Source organism: Zonotrichia albicollis, chromosome 7, assembly GCF_047830755.1.
Source record: "Zonotrichia albicollis isolate bZonAlb1 chromosome 7, bZonAlb1.hap1, whole genome shotgun sequence".
NCBI lineage: Eukaryota > Metazoa > Chordata > Aves > Passeriformes > Passerellidae > Zonotrichia > Zonotrichia albicollis.
In genome coordinates this window covers 50192630-50210410 of record NC_133825.1, presented here as the reverse complement: position 1 = coordinate 50210410, position 17781 = coordinate 50192630, and the positions used below count along the sequence as shown (strand labels likewise).

The following is a 17781-nucleotide window of genomic DNA, read 5'->3' as shown; positions in this document are numbered from 1 at the left end:
GAGCCATTCAAAAGAGCTTGGCTAAAGGAGATGAACTTGTTAGAAGTCAGTATTGAGGTTATCCTTTCAGCAGTGCACAGGTGCAATAAAGCCCTTCTCACCTGCTTTACTCTTTGCTCAACAAGCTCAAAAAACCAGTGAACACAATTGTCCAGTTTATCCTCGCCCTTGCAGTCTGTCTCCAAAGTAAAATTTAGTGCTCAAAATGAAATCAGTTGTCAAAAAAGCTTGAGCTGTTTCTACATCATGCTAAGTGCCTTCTCGCTGCTTCTGGTCCTTGAGGATGAAAGACTCAGTTCTTCCAGAGGCTACAAATCTCCCGTGTCCCCAGCACCCCGAGGCTGCTGCTGTGCTGCCCCCACAGCAGAGACTTCTCTCCCCACGCAGTCCCAGAGCCTGCTGATGCTTCTGGGTGCCATGGGCAATTTCATGTTAATGCTCCTCATTTCAATTTTCAGTCTTTCTGGTAAATGGCAGTTCTGTGGATACTGGGGAAAACAGGGAGGGATAAACACCCAGCAGAAGCTGGAGGAGAAATCAATATATGTGGGCAAGGTGCAACCACTGCAAAGAAGCATTTTTATAAACTGGAGCAGTGACTGCAGTTCGGAACCGGGGGGATTAAGGTGTTTGATGTAGGTGTGTAGTGTTGGCTGACTCTGAGCCTTGCCTCTGCTCTGAAAACAAGACGAGTGAAATCCAGGTTGTACGCTGAAATGTCCCTGTGGCTCAGCTGCAGTCAACAGTGTCCGTGTGTGGGAGGATTTCAGGGCACCGCTCTCGTCTTACAGAGGCAGAAGCCAAAGGAGCAGAAATTCAAGGAGACCCAGTGCTCCCAGTTCAGGCCCAAAGACAGATCCCTGAGTCAGCTGTGGGTTTGTGACGTCCCTCAGGGGCCACGAGTGCCTTCACTTTGGGTGACCTCTGCAAATGCAGGAGGAAACAAGGTCTTTGTGCAGCCCAGGGAGAGCCGTCCCCACTGTTTACCAACTGCATGCACCCTGCCCAGAATGGCTTTGTCTGAGCCCAGGAACACTCTGCTGTCCCTGGATAGCAAGGCTGAGTCAGGACATGTGGGCAAATGATTAGGTGACCTCTCATCTGAGTGGGGATTTCAGCCTGATGAATTCCTTCAGAATCAGCAGGGCAAGAAGTTATTGGATTTCTAAAGGAGAAAAGGCAGAGCCTGCTGGAGGCAGTGTGCCAGGCTGGGAAGGGTAGGGATTCAGCTGAGCTGCCAGCTGGGGTGACAGCACAGGTGTTGTCACTGTGATAGTTCAGGTGTTGTCTCTGTGACAGTTCAGGTGATGTCACTGTGGCAGCACAGGTATTGTCACTGGGATAGTGCAGGTGTTGTCACTGGGATAACACAGGTGATGTCACTGTGGCAGCACAGGTGATGTCACTGGGATAGCATAGGTATTGTCACTGGGATAACACAGGTGATGTCACTCTGACAGCACAGGTGTTGTCACTGTGGCAGCACAGGTGTTGTCACTATGATAGTTCAGATGATGTCACTGTGGCATCACAGGTATTGTTGCTGGGATAGCGCAGGTGTTGTCACTGGAATAGTTCGGTGATGTCACTGTGACAGCACAGGTGTTGTCACTGGGATAACACAGGTGTTGTCACTGTGACAGTTCAGGTGATGTCACTGTGGCAGCACAGGTATTGTCGCTGAGATAACGCAGGTGTTGTCACTGTGACAGCACAGGTGATGTCACTGTGACAGCGCAGATATTGCCACTGGTGGATAACACAGATATTGTCACTGGGATAACACAGGTGTTGTCACTGTGACAGCGCAGATATTGCCACTGGTGGATAACAGAGATATTGTCACTGGGATAGTGCAGGTGTTGTCACTGGGATAACACAGGTGTTGTCACTGTGGCAGCACAGGTGTTGTCACTGGGATAGCACAGGTGACGTCACTCTGACAGCGCAGGTGATGTCACTGTGGCAGCACAGACATTGCCTCTGTCTCAGCCCGGGGGTGAAGGGGGCCTGGGATGAAGGGGGCCCGGGGGTCGTCGCCTGTCCCTGTCCTGGCTGCAGTCCTGGGTGGGCGCTCCGGCCGTCCCTGCGGGATGGGCGGCTGCACACATGCCCGCGTATCTGGGGCTCTGGGAAAGCTTTTATGTGCCGTGTCTTGAGCAATCCGCTCCCAGCTGCTGCCCGCCTTCTGCCTCGCAGGGCTGGCTCCGTTCCATTCGTTCTCCTAATGGCTGTATTTAACCACCAAACACTGCCTTTGTGTGGCTGCAATGTGCAGAACGAGGACACAGTCATTTCTGCTTCTTGCCTAGCTCTGCATTGTAGTCTTGCCTGAAAATGGATTAATTTAAAAAACGCACTCTTGACTTGAGACCAAATAGATGTTTATTCCTTCCCCAGGAACTGATGCATGAACAGAGAAGCACAAAAAGAAAAAGATACGTTTTGTGTCACTAGCATTTTGGGGGACACAAACACATTGATGCATGTCTGTAAGCAGGGGCACTTTAGGAATGGTCGCTGCCTGTGGCAGGGGCAGCGAGTGGCTGAGCCCAGCCAGGCAGCACCAGCACTGCTCCTGGTGTTGGTTTGACCCGGGTTAGACCCTGACCAAGAGCGGTGTGATGTGATCAGTACCGGGTGGTGGCTGTGCTGCAGACACAGCATCCCTGCCCAGCGGTCCATGTGCCCTGGGGCTCATTCTGTGCCCTGCCCAGCTGTCCATAGGCCTCGCTGTGCCCTGTCCTGCTGTCCCTGGGGCTCACTGTGCCCTGCCCAGCTGTCCCTGGGGCTCTCCGTGCCCTGCCAAGCTGTCCCTGGGCCATGGGGCTCACTGTGCCCTCAGGCAGCCCCACGGGCACAGGGCAGCCCCCGCTCACGCCACGGGCTCAGCTGCAGGGCAGCCTCTTCACTGACATCCACTTTTCCCACAGAAATCAGAGAACAAACATTCCCAGAGTGCCCAGAACTGGTGCTGCTCTGCGTGGAGGTGATGCTGTTCCATTGCAGAAAACTGTTTATCATAATTACAGAGTACATGAAGTTTTCATCATTTTCTCATTTATTATGCTGGGCTCCCATTTTCACTGTGGAGAAACAAGAGACAAATGACATCAGAATAACATGTAATACTCATTAAGGTACAGCAAGTCACAACCTAAAAAATAAAGGACCTAGAAATTAATGAGCTTCCAGCAATAATGTGGAATAAGCTGCCATCAGGGGAGAGTGTTGCTCAGCGCCTTGATGGCTGTTACCCAGAGGACTGGATTGTTTTCAGAGCAGTTCTACAGCAATGACCATGTTTTAAAGGAAAATTGTTAGGGCTTTGCTGCTCAAAGAATATATAAAATATATTTTTGCCTGGTTTATTGAACGAACAACCAATTCAGCCTGCTCTAGGCAGGGGCTGGATCCTGCCAGTGGTGTGCATTGTGGTAGGTCGTTTATTATTATTATTAAGTTGCATGAAGAAGGTTTTCCCTTATGTTTTGTATCTGGAACAGTCTGTGGCAGCTGGAGTTGAAGGGCTCTGCTCGCCCATGGGCACCGGAGGGGTCCAGACGCAGGGAGACAGCTCAGGTCACTGTGCCCACGAGGTGCCCTTGTTGTGAGCTCTGAGGTGTGCAGAGAGTGATGGCAACAGCTGATTTTCAGCTCTCACCGCAGTTGTAACGACGGCGGAAAATAATCGCGGTAATTCCTGTGCATCGCTAATTAGGGGGTATATCAGGCTAACGATAACCACCCATTATTTTGTCACCTCCTGGCGGCAGCGTGTCCTTGATGATATTATACCGAGCACCATTAGCACTTGCACATGGTTATTAGTGGCAGCGTGTAGAGGCACAGAGCGCTTGCGGCTCCCACCTGTCTCGGTTCCCTGCCACCCACAGAAATTCCCTTTCTGTGTTCCACTCAGTGTAAGCAGGACCTGCTCTCTGCCTGCTCACCCTGGCCGAGCTGCCCAGGGAGCGTATCCAGCTCATCCTAATTACCGCCAGGGCTGATAATTAACAGAGGGCAGGCATAATTATAGCAGATGTAGACATGCCATTAGTAATTTAAAAAGAGTTACCGTGATAGCTAATTAGCTCTTGGGAAAGCAGTCACCTTGGTAATGAAGGTGTCATTAGCAGAGCTGAGGGGGGCGGCAGGGCCAGCCCAGGGGCTCGGGGTTCGGTGCCAGCCCTGGGGCTCGGTGCCAGCCTGGGGGCTCTGTGCCCGCAGCAGAGCAGGGCTCCAGGGACAGACCTGGGTATCCCTCCAGGCCAGGTCTTTGTTGTTGTAACCACTTTGCGTTTTGGTCACTTTCTGCTGCCCAAAGGGATTATTCTCCCCTTGGGGAGCCCAGCAATGTGCGGGCAGGTGAGAGCTGCCCTCAGAGCAGTGCTGTGAGCAGCGGGGCAGCGAGGCTGGCACGGAACCCTGTGGCTGCCTGTCTCTGCTTTCCATCCGGGCACAGTGAGCCCAGAGGTGTCTCACAGCTCCCACACAGTTGTTGGAAGTGCTGTCCCTTTGGAAAGCTCTCCAGACCAGCCATCATGCCCTGGAGGCAGCTGCAGCATCCGATGGGCAGTGGGCTGGAGCAGAGCCCACGCACTCCCCAGTCAGGCACAGCACTGAGAGCAGGCATGCTGCTGTCCGTAGGTACGAGTGTCAGCCTAGGGATCAGGGATGTGTGGGGGGTGAGGTGCTGAGCAGAGTGCTCTCAGCTCTCAAAGCAGCAGATGTGGATGTGGGACGTGCTCCTGACTGTTTTCTCCTCCGTGCCCAGGTGTGCATCGTGCAGAAGAGGGACACAGAGAAGATGTACGCCATGAAGTACATGAACAAGCAGCAGTGCATCGAGAGAGATGAGGTGCGCAACGTGTTCCGAGAGCTGGAGATCCTGCAGGAGATCGAGCACGTGTTCCTGGTCAATCTCTGGTGAGCAGCTCCCTCCCCATCCCCTCCCCAGCCTCGCACAGCCACGCACCCGATAATCCCAGGGGCTCTCATAACTTTTTCAGCAGCAGATCACTACAAACACTGGCATTTCAAGTTGCTCAATAATGACTTCACTCTGTGTGCACTGGCAGAAATATCCTCATTACTGAGCGACATCTAATTTTAAAAAACATTCTTAAAATCAGGTTGAAATCTAGCAAATAGCTTGAGTTGGCAATGCCTGGGAAAAGTGTCCTGTCTAGGCAGTGCCAAAGGCTGCAGTCTGTCTCCTCTGCCCCACAACCACATCGACCCCTAAGCCCACCAGCATCCCTTGGTGTGCTTTGCATCACACTCACTGGCCAAATCAAACACATTCCTTTGGAGCTCAGACACATCATTATCAAATTTTGCAGGAAAAACTAATTTACAGTTTTAGAAAGCAGAGCATTATATCCCAGTGTCATTGGTTAGTTTGGGATGAGCCCTAGGCAGAGGCCTTGGGACCCCCTGCTCCAGTGATCTGTCCTTTCTCAGCCTTCCTACCCAGTGAAGGGCCCCCTCCCCTCCTGCACTGCTGGATGTGAGCCAGCCTGGTGGGGAGGGGGAGACTTCTAAAAATTGAGGAAGTTTTATACCCAAAGTGATGGAAGTGGGTGATGTGTCACATTTGTTTTGTTGATCCATTGCTCCAGAATAGCCAATTGAGTTAATATTGATATTTTTCGGTTTCTTAGCAATTGCAAATGTTTTTCCCGACAAGCAATGAAATTCTGGAGAGAACTTGTTCTCGTAGCAAACCCTTTGGTCTCATAGTTTTAGAATAAACCTACATTTAAGATGGGAGCAGAAGTGAATGATTCATAAGTATTATACAATCCCACATACTCTTTCCTTGGAAGTGCAGTCACCAAATATAACAATGAGTGTTGTTTGGTGTATCCCCACTGCTGTCAGTCTCCCGTGGGACCCACAGCAGATTTAGAGAGGCGGTTTACTCCGCAGTAAATATAAATCTCTTTTCCTGGTTTATCTGGTTAAATTAGCAGTTGTGTTTTCCAATTCATCTTTAAGATAGGCTGAGATATTTTAAGAAGGTTTCATGAGATTGTTTGCAGTTGAAAATGTGAAGTTTCCCTGAAGTCTGGCTGGCAGAGCCTGAGCTCTGTGCTGGTGGGCTGACATGGCACAGCTGCTCAGGGACAGTGACGGGGTGAGCAGGGGGACATTACCTGGGATACTCATCTCTTTCAGGGAAACATTGCTTAGTGTAGGAATTGATTTAAAAACAAGCAAGCATCTTGAGGTGGACCTACTTGATTGTGAAGGTGCAAGCAGCAAAGCTGCATCTTCAGTTTTGGGGCCAACACTGCAAGGACCTTGAGGGGCTGGAGTGTGTCCAGGGCAGGGAACAGAGCTGGGAAGGGGCTGGAGCCCCAGGAGGGGCTGAGGGAGCTGGAGGGATTTAAAAGCCATGTGGTTGTGGCAGCTGGGGACATGGGCAGTGGTGGCCTTGGCAGGGCTGGAAATGGTTGGAATCGAAGGTCTGAAAGAGCTTTTCCAGCACAAACGATTCTGGGATTCTGTGCCCTTGGTGGGGCCACATGCAGTTGTCCCTGGAGCTGTGTGATGAGGAGAGGAGAAAAGCCTGGCTGGGTTTGTGAGCCCTGGGAGGCTCAGCCACTGCCCTGTGCTGCAGGTATTCCTTCCAGGACGAGGAGGACATGTTCATGGTGGTGGACCTGCTCCTGGGAGGTGACCTGCGCTACCACCTGCAGCAGAACGTGCAGTTCACTGAGGAGACAGTCAAACTGTACATCTGTGAGATGGCGCTGGCCCTCGACTACCTGCGGAGCCAGCACATCATCCACAGGTAACTCCACAGCCCTGCTGGGCCTGCTGCACCCTCCCTGCTGGCCTGGGCTGGCTCATGGCGCTGCTCCTGATCCCCCTTGGCTGCTGGTCCTGCCTCCACCACCCAGAGGGAGTCTGATGCTTCACTGGGCACTGAACATTTCAGGGCAGCTGTTAAAGCCATCCAGGGCTTCACACAAATATCCCCAGTATTGTTATTCCTTTTCCTTGGGAATTTCTGTTCTTCCTAAACAAGTCTAATCCTTCCAGTTTTTCACCAAGTTGCCCAGGAAATGCTTATTTCTAGTGCATCATGAACGGGCTTGCCTCGTGTTAGAATATTTTTGTTTACTTTGCTCCTAATTTTTGATAGATAAACAATTGCAGGATTTTAGTCATTGAGTCTCATTCCTGGTCTGACTGAGATTCCATCTGCTGTAATCTTCCTTCTTTTCCCAGAGATGTAAAACCAGACAACATCCTCCTCGATGAACAAGGTAGGATCAATCTGCTCCTCTTTGTTTGCTCCCTCATTCATTCCAGGGACAGATTCTGTCCGGGGTGCTGGATATCTTTTTACCTGGGGAAAGTGTGGGAAAAGCTGCTCTGCTTTTACTGGATCATGTTTGCCTGAACATCCCTGTGCTTTTTAATGTGGAGAGGGTCACCCAACTGGCCTGTCCAGTGTGCTATGGTCAGCCCAACTTCAGCCCTGGGAATTTGGAGTCACTGCAGTTCAATGGTTTCAGTGGCTTGGAGCACCCATGTCTAGTGGAAGCTCCATGGCAGGGGCTTGGAACAAGATAATCTTTTAGTCCTTTCCAACCCAAGCATTCTGTGGTTCTGTGATAGTGTTGTGTTTCCCTGGTGTCTTTTTCACTCCTGTAGCTTCTGACCAGGGCAATTTGGCCAGTGCTGAAGCTGCTGGGGGTTGCTGGCTAGCTCCAAGTGTGATTCAAAATCAAAACCCAAAGCTGCCTACCCTTTAATCACTGGCCAGCCCAAATCCTGGGAAACCTTTGGGATCCATGGGATCTGACCTTGACCTGCCTGTGTCTGTGCTACCCTGTCTGAGGGCAGAAGCTTATGAAAAAATGTGTTCTGACTCTGCATTGACACTGCACTGCCATTAATTCCTTCTTAAAATGTGTCTTTATTTAAGGTCATGCCCATTTAACAGATTTTAATATTGCAACCATCATTAGGGACGGGGAAAGAGCGACAGCATTGGCTGGGACAAAGCCATACATGGGTAAGAGACAATCACTGCCCTGGTGCCTGTGTCGTGTTCTGTGTGCTCAGCACACGCTGCCCCAGCCAGGGCCATCCAGTTAATTTAGGACATTGGTGCTCGTGTCCAAGTGCTTCAGCAGAGCCCAATTGTGTGAGAAGGGGAACTCCCAATGAGAAGGCATTGGGGCTGGCATGTCACCCTGTCCCATCCTGTCCCATCCCATCCCATCCCATCCCATCCCATCCCGTCCCGTCCCGTCCCGTCCCGTCCCCTCCTGTCCCATCCCATCCCATCCCATCCCGTCCCGCCCGTCCCATCCCATCCCATCCCATCCCATCCCATCCCATCCCATCCCGTCCCGTCCCGTCCTGCCTTCTGCATTACATCCTGTCCAGTCCCCTCCATCCTGCCCTGCCCTCCTCATCCCATGCAGCCTCCTCCTCCTGCGCTCCCCATCCCTCTCTGGCTCCAGCCTTGCACTCGGTGTCTCCTGGGGCCCACGGTTGTGCTGTCCTGTGCTGGGAGGGCTGCAGTCCCTGCAGGTGGCTGCCATCCCAGTTCCCAGTGAGGGCAGGCACCCAGCTGCTGCTCCCCTGCCTCACACAGCCTGCCCTGGGGCAGCCGTGCAGGAAGATCACCCTAAGCTCTGTGCACTGATGACATGAGCCACTGCAGTAGAGAGCAATGAATAACCTGTTGTGTGTTGTGCCTTTCTGCTCAGCCCCAGAGATTTTCCACTCCTTCCTGAGCGGCGGGACGGGCTATTCCTTCGAGGTGGACTGGTGGTCCCTGGGCATCATGGCCTACGAGCTGCTGCGGGGCTGGGTAGGGCTCCGGCCATCCCGGCCCTCAATGTGTGCTCTGGCTGGCCCAGAGGGACAGGGCACGCCTCACCCTTGTGCTCTTGTCCCCAGAGGCCGTACGACATCCACTCCAACAACCCCGTGGAGTCCCTGGTGCAGCTCTTCAGCACCGTCAGCGTGCAGTACTCCTCAGCCTGGTCCAAGGAAATGGTCGCGCTGCTGCGCAAGGTGAGGGCCCTGCTGGGGTGGAGCTGCATCGATTGCTGGATGGATTGTCCTTCTGGGGTGGCTTTGGGTTGGATGGCAGCTGCTGTGCAGGCAGGACTAGCTGGAGAATTATCAGCGTATTAATAAACAATGAATAATAAGAGTAATTATAGTAATTTACAAAATACAGGCGGGGAAAGTTAGGGATGTTAAGCCTTGAGAAGAGAAGCTCCAGGGAGACCTTAAAGTCCCTTCCAGTGCTTAAAGAGGCTCCAGGAGAAGCTGGAGACGGACTGGGAACAAGGCATAGAGAGACAGCACACAGGGAATGGCTTCCAGAACCAGAGGGCAGGGATGGATGGGATATTGGAACTGGGAATTATTGCTGTGGCTGCCCCTGGGTCCCTGGCAGTGCCCAAGGCCAGGCTGGACATTGGGGCTGGGAGCACCTGGGACAGTGGGAGGTGTCCCTGCCATGGCAAGGTGAGCTTGCAGCCCAGTCCAATCTGGGACCCTATGATTAGTTATGTGTGCTGTGTGTTTATTATCCTTGTAATAAGATGCATGATGTTTGATAGCAAGGGGATCAAAAAGTCTGGTTTTGGTGTGACAGTCAGATTCCCAGCTGGGCTAGAATTGTGCCTTCCAGCATCCCATCCTCTCCATGGTCAGTGTCACCTGTAAAGGCAGCACCTCTGGCTGGGATGGCAGCTGAGGTGGAGCTGCACTGCAGCACTGGCTGCTCCCTCCCACTTGTTCTTTGGGGCTGAAGGGTTTGACAGGGCTGTGGGAGCTGCTGGGGGTTCCAGCTCTGTGGAATGCTCTGCAGCTTTCCTCGTGCTGCTGCTGCAGAAAGCTGGGATGTGTTGGGCAGCTGGTTTAGCTCTGGCTTGCTTGAGAACTTTGAAAAGTAGCTGGTGAGTTTGTTGTAGGAAAGATGCAGCTGCTGCCGGCAGCAAATGAGTGCCTCTGATATGAGTTAATGTTGGGTAGGCAATTTGCATAATTAGATTCAGTTTAATGAGGAGTTGCTGGCAGAGGCTGTGGCAGTGCATTCGGTGGGTTTGCATTGCCATCTACTGGGCAGCCGGGCTGCCAGGGAATCCATCCTCACCAGGAATGTGCCAGCAGCCCCCTCAGCCAGGAGGGGACCCCCATGTCCCCCCCGAGCACTGGGGTGCCTGCAGAACGTTTTCTTGGGTGTTTTTCCTGCAGTGAGTTCTCTATTTGCCCCAGCAGAAAGGCTCCTTGGCGTGGCTGGGCCCTGCAGCTGGCCATGCAGGCTGCTGCTGGCTGCCTTGCCTCCCTCCTCTGGCAGGGATGCTGCTCTCTGCAGCGCTGTCTCAGCAGTGCTTTTCCCTCCCCAGCTGCTGACGGTGAATCCCGAGCACCGCTTCTCCTGCCTGGCGCACATCCAGGCCTCGGCCCAGCTCTCGGGCGTGGTGTGGAGCGACGTGAGCGAGAAGCGCGTGGAGCCGGCCTTCGTCCCCAACGTGAGTGGGCACCTGTGCTGTGTGAGCAGGGGCTGCTCCTCGCGCTGCAGCAGCCACTGTGAGAGCAGGGCTTTGCTGAGGGGCAGGGGGCCCGGGTCTCTGCTGTGCCTCACCTCAGTGTGTCCCCTGTCCTGGCAGAAGGGCCGCCTGCACTGCGACCCCACCTTCGAGCTGGAGGAGATGATCCTGGAGTCACGGCCCCTGCACAAGAAGAAGAAGAGGCTCGCCAAGAACAAGTCAAGGGATAACAGCAAAGACAGCTCGCAGTCTGTATGTGCTCCCTGGGGTAACGTGCAGCTGGGAGAGGCTGGATCTGGGCGGGTGTTGCAGCTGTGACTGCCACACTGCGGGAGCCATGGGTTTGTTTGGATGAAAACATTTGCCCAGGGAGTCATTCCAACAACCACGTATCCTCTTATGGGAGTTTGATCAGACTTTCACAGTAGTGGGTACTTTGGGAAGTGAGATGAGCAGCAGAGGTCTGGTGTGTTCAGCCTCTGTCCCTGCCCAGCCCCAGGCTGGGCACAAGGCAGCAGCTCCCTGGGTGCCTTGGCAGGGACTCCCACTCGTGGGCTGTGTGCTGGGCTCTCCCTGAGCTCCCTTTGGGCTGACAGCACTCCCAAAATGCAGGATACATGGAGAAATGAGTTATGTTTATGTCAGGAGTGGTGTGATCTGTGTTTTATGGAAAGCTGCTGCCATGGATGGCACCAGCCCCTGGTGAAAGCCAGGCACCAGCCCTGCTGCCTCCAGCTGTTGGGCTGAGGTTCAGGGGGGCGGGGGCTCCTGCCCACAGCTGGAGGCTCCTGCACACAGCTGGGAGTGCTGGGGGCTGCAGGCAGCAGTCAGATGCAGATGGGGCTGCTTATGCATGTTTTGTTTTTCTTCAATAGGAAAATGACTATCTCCAGGAATGCCTTGAAGCTATCCAGCAGGACTTTGTCATCTTTAACAGAGAGAAGTGAGTGTGTGGGGTGTTTTTTTATGGAAAAATATTCCTTTTTCTAACTTCCCTTAGGAATCAGTGCCAGTGGCTGACAGCCAGGAGCACCTTGCTGCTGGCTTAGCCCCAGGTGACTGGTGCCAGCAGAGGAGCTCAGGTCTGCCTGTGTGTGAAAAATGGCTCCAGCCACAGTGGGAGGCAAGATCAAGGATTATTGAGTGCCATTAAATAAAATATGCTGTGGAGAGACTTCTGGGATTTAACACGTGTGAGTGACACTGCCTCCGTTCCCCCGTGGCACCTGCTCACCCATCCTGCTTTCAGCAGATGATGTTTTGGGAAATGAAGGCAAGGAAGGTTGGACTCAATGATTGTGGAGATCTTTAACACATAGAATAGATTCGCAGGATCATTCAGGTTGGAGCAGTCCCTGGTGGGGATCAGCCGGCAGTGAAATGCTGGATTAAAGCCACGGCTTCCCCAGGGCTGGGGCTGTTGGGTCTGTGAGCAGAGCGTGGGGCAGGCTCTGTGCAGGAGGGCTTGGCAGGAGCCTGCCTGTGCTGTGGGCACCCATGGCCGAGGTCTGGGTGGGCTGAAGCCCTGCAGGCTGTTTTGGGGCATTTCAGAGCAGGTCAGTGTGGTTTGCTGATACTCTGGGCTCTGCCATGACCCGCGTGTGAGCTCTGGGAGGACTCCATTCTCCGTGGCTGTGCCATAGGCGCCTCTCGAGCAGGGAGTGGGGGACAGCCTGGGGACAGCTCTGTAACTCCTGTTCCTGCCTCCCACAGGCTAAAGAGGAGCCAGGAGCAGCCCAGCGAGTCCGTGTCTGCCTCCGAGACCACCGAGGAGGCCGAGGCCGAGCCCCTGCACATGTGCAGCTCCGTGTGCTCCTCGGGCAGCAGCTAGGCCGGGGCTGGCCGCCGCCCTCACTGCCCTCAGGTGCGCCGAGCACCCGAGCCCGCCGGACAGCACCGGCAGCTGCCCCGAGACTGCAGCACGCCAGATTCACACAGGACTGCCCGGGCCGCGGATGGCCAGGCCAGGAGCCAGATTGCCACAGGACTGCCCCGCACCATGGCTGCCTGCTGGGGAGGATACGGCCTATGCAACTTGTCAGGAGGAGATCAACTTATTTCGTCTTTCTGGTTTTGTGTCAGGTTGCTGATCCACACGTTTTTAATGCAGTGAGAGGACAGGGAACGAAGCCATGTCCTTGGGCCCCACGGGGAGAGACAAGGAGCAGGGAGGAAGGCCAAAGAGGTGGTGTGAGCTTGGCTTTGGCACTCCCTGTTCACAAATGCTGCTCTGGGGATGGGCAATCCCTGTGCAAACCAGAGCAGCCCCGGGGCTCTGGCACCAGCTCCTGGGAGCCTCCAGCTGCTTGGGCCCTGCAGCACAAGGATGTCCCAGGCACCTCCTTGTCCCTGTGTCACCTGTCAGTTCCTTCAGATTCAAGGCAAATTAATGTTTTGTGTGCACTCCATGGATTATTCAGGGGCTGGGTAATGGTTTGATGTGTATTTGAGATGCATTTAAAATGTTTTCTTCCTTGTTGTGTCTGCTGCAGGCAGTGAGGAGCTGTGGGATGGGTTGGAGGCTCTGGCTCCATGTGCCCAGGCTCAGAGGACACAGTTTATCACAGGCTGAGGTTTTGTTGGAGGCAGAGTGGGTGGCCTTGCAAGGCTGCTTGGTTATGAAAGACAGGAATATTGTATTTCACCCTTCGATTTACTTTATTTTCAGTGTAAAGTACAAGTACTGTATATAATTTGCCAATACCTGTCTTAACTTCTTACTAAGACAGGAAATCTTCCCTTGCTCCAGCTGTGGGTGTTGCCTTTCTTGTTGCAGGGCCTTCACTGCTGCAGAGGGAGGGGTTTTGGTTGCTGTGCCCCCGAGCCCTGCAGTGCCACAGGACTGCTCCAGGTGTGTGGTGGGACCACAGTCACCATCAGCCATCAGCAGCTGTGTGTGCCAGGCACTGCAGGCTGCACTGTTTGCACCCCTGCTGGGCATTCCTAATGCAGAAACGGATGGGAGGTGTTTTTAACAGATCAGGTTTTGGCAGCACCAGTTTTGCTGCGGTTTCTGTTTCCATGAACAAACCAGAAAGGCAGAATGGGACAAAATGATCTTCCACAGGCAAGGGCACAGCGTGTGTGTCTCCCACAGTTTTATGTGGGAATCAGTGTGTGGCTGCACTTGTGCAGAGGTGTGTTTTCAGTGGACTCTTTAGGGCTGTGCAGGAGGAGGGGAGCTGCAGCTCTGGCTCCAGTTGCATGGTTATTTTCAGGGCAGAGCCAGTTATGAATTGCAGGTGATTTACTCCAGCACTGTGGGTAGGGTTTTACAGTGAATTCCGTTGCACTATTTGGAAACTTCCTGTAAATAACAGCAAAATTTTGGACTATTGGAATGACAAGGAGCAGTGCTGATTTTTTGACCAAACCATCCCACAGATGAGTGATGAAGATACATCCTCTTCAGCCAGAAGCTGTCGGGCCAGGAGAGGTGTTGGCAGTTACAGGACGTGTGTAATCGATGTTTTCATTGCTTCCTTAGGACAAGAGACAAGTGTGGTGGGGGTTGGTGTGTGTGGGGAGGAGCTGGCTTGCTTCTCAAACTGAGCCTGCTCAGCCCAAGCCCTCTCTCTGTCACTCACCCGTTCCCCTTGCAGCACTCCCCTGCTCCAGGGCATTGTGCCACACAGCAGCACCTGGCACAAACCAGGAGGGCTTCTGGGGATGCCAGGGAACGGCTCCTGCCCAGGGGAAACACTCTGGGTGGGTCCTGGCTGCCTGGGCAGCACCCTGGAACCCAGCAGTGCATCCCTGGGATGTGCTGGGGACACTTGGACCTGAGTCCCTGAGAGCAGCACGAGGACACAGAGCTGTGGGTCACTGTGCTGGCTGGGAGCGACACTGTGGACACAGCGCTGGAGTGCTTGGTTTTGGTCGTAAATAATATTTGGGCATAACCTCACCAGAGCCCGTGGGGGACAAGGTTTCATTGCCACCTGTTTGCACTCAGTCCCTGCAGTAGAAATGGCACGAAAAGAGCAATTGGAAAAGGGACAAGTGACAGGAACATCAGTGACAGCAGCTCAGTGTTACTGTCATTGTCAGAACCCCTGTGGAGGTTTCAGTGCTCCTGCCCCCCGTGCCCCTCTCTGGGCCCCTCCTGTGTCCCCATTGCCGTGTCCCTGTGCGAGCCAGTGCCAGCTGAGCCCAGCTCAGTCCTGTTGGCCCTGCACATCTCTGTGGCTCCTGCCATGGTGCCCCACGTCTGGCTAACCCCATCCACAATGCAGTCCTGGGCTCTGATCCTCTCTGCTCCCTGTGCCACTCCCCTGGGTGTTCCCTGGCCCTGGCACAGGCTGGGCTGGGCATGGCTGTGGTGCCCGTGGTGGTGCCCATGGTGGTGCCCTTGTTCTTGTTCTGGCTGAGCCCTGGCTGCTGCTGCTGCTGCTGCTGAGCCAACCTCACAGTGAACTCGTGACAGAGCCCTGGTCCCACGTCCCAGCTTGGCAGGTGTCACCAACAGCTCTGGGCTGCACCTCCACCACAGCCAGAACACAGGAATTTTCTGTACATAAATATTTAAATACCTGTATTTTTTGTATGACAGATTTATACAGTGTGTGCCATTATCTGCTGTGAAAAGTCTACAGCACCTATGAATTATTCTCCTTTAATCACTTGCCATGAGATTGTTTTCTTATCTCTGTTGTGTTACAAAGTTTTGCAAAGTTGCATATTTTTAAGTGTTTGCATTGAATTCCACAGCCTTCACTGGGAATTTTGTGCATAAGACAAATGGCAGGTCAGGTCCTGATATTTCTTCTGTTGCCAATTCTCTATTACTCCAGAGCTTGCCAAAAGAGTTTAAGAGTAATAAAATAATAGCAAAAATACCAGTAATAGGGACTTGACCCTGGACTGAAATCCTGCTGCCTTGAGAGGGTATTTTTAAAAACTATTTCAGTGCAGATATATGTAAATATATCATTGTATTTTATGTTAATACATTCCTGTAATTTTCTTGCATGACAATTTTACCACATCACAGAATATTTAAGTTATGACAAGGCTGTGTTTTTGCAGATACTGTCGGAAGCCATTGCACATGTGGAGTAATAAATGTGTATTTTTAACATTGCCAAGGATTTGGTGTCATTCCCAGGGTATTGAAAGCACAGAAGCGTCCAAACGCTGGAGTTCTGGAACCCAGCTGGAACCAGGGCTGGTGGGACACTGCCAGCTGGCACAGAGCTGGGTGGGACGGGAGCTGTGGGACCACCACCAGCTCAGAACCAGGTGCTGGAAGGGGAACAGCCGGCCCCAGGCAGGGTGTGTGTTCCATGGAGAGCTGTGCCTGGCACTGGCCTGGGACAGTGTCACACACATCTTTTATGAAAATCCTTTCCTTAGGATTTTTCCTCCTGAGAAGCTGGGAGGCCTCAGGAACAAAATGCAAACATTGATTATCTGCTGCTGTGGAATGCAACAGGTGCATCTGGGATTGGTCTCATGTGGTTGTTTCTAATTAATGGCCAATCACAGCCAGCTGGCTCGGACAGAGAGTCTGAGACAGCTGCCTTTGTTATCATTCCTTTCTATTCTTAGCTTAGCCAGCCTTCTGAGGAGAACCTTTTCTTCTATTCTTTTAGTATAGTTTTAATGTAATGTATATCATAAGATAATAAATCAGCCTTCTGGGCCCCTGTGAACACCACCACAGGACAGCTGTGCCCACTCTGGCCCTGCTGCCATCTATGCTGGGGCACCAGGGTGGGCACAGGGGCAGGGCACGGGGCAGGACCCGACCTCGCTGCAGCACAGAAGGGTTTGGTATTTCCACAGCCATGGCTCACAGGGGTTTGGTATTTCCCTACACAGCCCCAGATTTTGTATCCTAACCTCAATAAAAGCACTCCTGGAAGTGTCAGGAGATCTCCGCTTCCCCTCTTTGATCCCCTCAGTGCAGGAATGATTTATCTGGCTTGTACCGTGCTGCTCGCTGGTGGCAGCACAGACACAGCTCCCAGGGATGCTGCTCACTTCAAAGGAGCAGTGCAGGCTGAGACAGTCCCTGTCTGAGCCTGACTCGTCCCTTCTGCACCCTCCTGGGCGTCCCCAGGCACCCAGGGTACCTGCTGGGCTGGGCTGTGCACTGCAGGGGGAAAGGGGAGGGTCACAGAGCGAGGGCAGCTTCCCACACACAGGGAAATCTGAAAATAAAACCCCTGAAATCCAGGGCAGGGGAAACTGAGGGACTGAAATGCTCACAAGCAGCCAGGAGAGCTCAGTGTCTGCCAGCCCTGTGCCATCACCACTGTGCCTAAATCCTAAACAGTGACAACTGGAATTTGCCAGGGACAAACAACCCTCACCAACCAGCCTTGTCTTTCTTACCTGCTGCAATTGATCCTGCTGCTGATCAGGGTGCTGAATGAGGGAAACCACAGAATTCCAGAATGGTCTGCATGAGAAGGGACATTAAAGCTTGTTCCACCCTGCCATGGGCAGGGACACCTCCCACTGTCCCAGGTGCTCCAAGGCCAGGAGCAAGGCTCTAGCTTGGCTTTGGGCACTGCCAGGGACCCAGGGGCACCACAGCTGCTCTGGGCACCTGTGCCAGGGCCTGACCCTGCCCTGTGGCAGTGGGAAGCTGTGCAAAATAAAAATAAACAAAAAAGACACAGTGAGCATGGAAACCAGGGATAAGCACGGGGATAGTTCAGTGCCTGCCTGCCAGCTCCTTTGTTCCCTAAGCAGCACTGCTGTCCTGAGGTATTTGGGGGTCCATCCTTGAGCAGCACTGCTGTCCTGAGGGAATTGGGGTCCATCCCTGAGGAGCACTGCTGTCCTGAGGGAATTGGGGGTCCATCCCTGAGCAGCACTGCTGTCCCAAGGGAAGTGGGGTCCATCCTTGAGCAGCACTGCTGTCCCGAGGGAATTGGGGTCCATCCCTGAGCAGCACTGCTGTCCTGAGGTATTTGGGGGTCCATTCCTGAGCAGCACTGCTGTCCCGAGGGAATTGGGGTCCATCTCTGAGCAGCACTGCTGTCCTGAGAGAACTGGGGGTCCATCCCTGAGCAACACTGCTGTCCTGAGGTATTTGGGGGTCCATCCCTGAGCAGCACTGCTGTCCTGAGGTATTTGGGGCCCATCCCTGAGCAGCACTGCTGTCCTGAGGTATTTGGGGCCCATCCCCACAGCAGACACAAGCCCTGCAGAGCCTCTGCAGAGCCAGGGCTGCGCTGCCAGTCAAGGGCACCGAGCGTCTCGCCGTGTCCCTGACCCAGAGCCTGCAGGA

General features: G+C 53.5%; 1 protein-coding gene across 2 annotated transcripts in view; it reads left to right on the top strand.

Moving 5' to 3' along the window:
- The window catches only part of STK32C (serine/threonine kinase 32C), a 68837-nt gene extending 53216 nt beyond the window's left edge, over positions 1 to 15621 (top strand). For both annotated transcript variants that reach the window (XM_074545465.1, XM_074545464.1), the window contains 10 exons: positions 4778 to 4929; positions 6629 to 6802; positions 7243 to 7280; positions 7946 to 8035; positions 8739 to 8842; positions 8932 to 9048; positions 10395 to 10520; positions 10659 to 10790; positions 11414 to 11481; positions 12252 to 15621. In XM_074545465.1, coding sequence (XP_074401566.1) covers positions 4811 to 4929; positions 6629 to 6802; positions 7243 to 7280; positions 7946 to 8035; positions 8739 to 8842; positions 8932 to 9048; positions 10395 to 10520; positions 10659 to 10790; positions 11414 to 11481; positions 12252 to 12369 — 1086 coding nt within the window. In that variant the 5' untranslated portion in view covers positions 4778 to 4810 and the 3' untranslated portion in view covers positions 12370 to 15621. The remainder of the gene's footprint in view (positions 1 to 4777; positions 4930 to 6628; positions 6803 to 7242; positions 7281 to 7945; positions 8036 to 8738; positions 8843 to 8931; positions 9049 to 10394; positions 10521 to 10658; positions 10791 to 11413; positions 11482 to 12251) is intronic.
- Positions 15622 to 17781: the final 2160 nt, after the last annotated feature.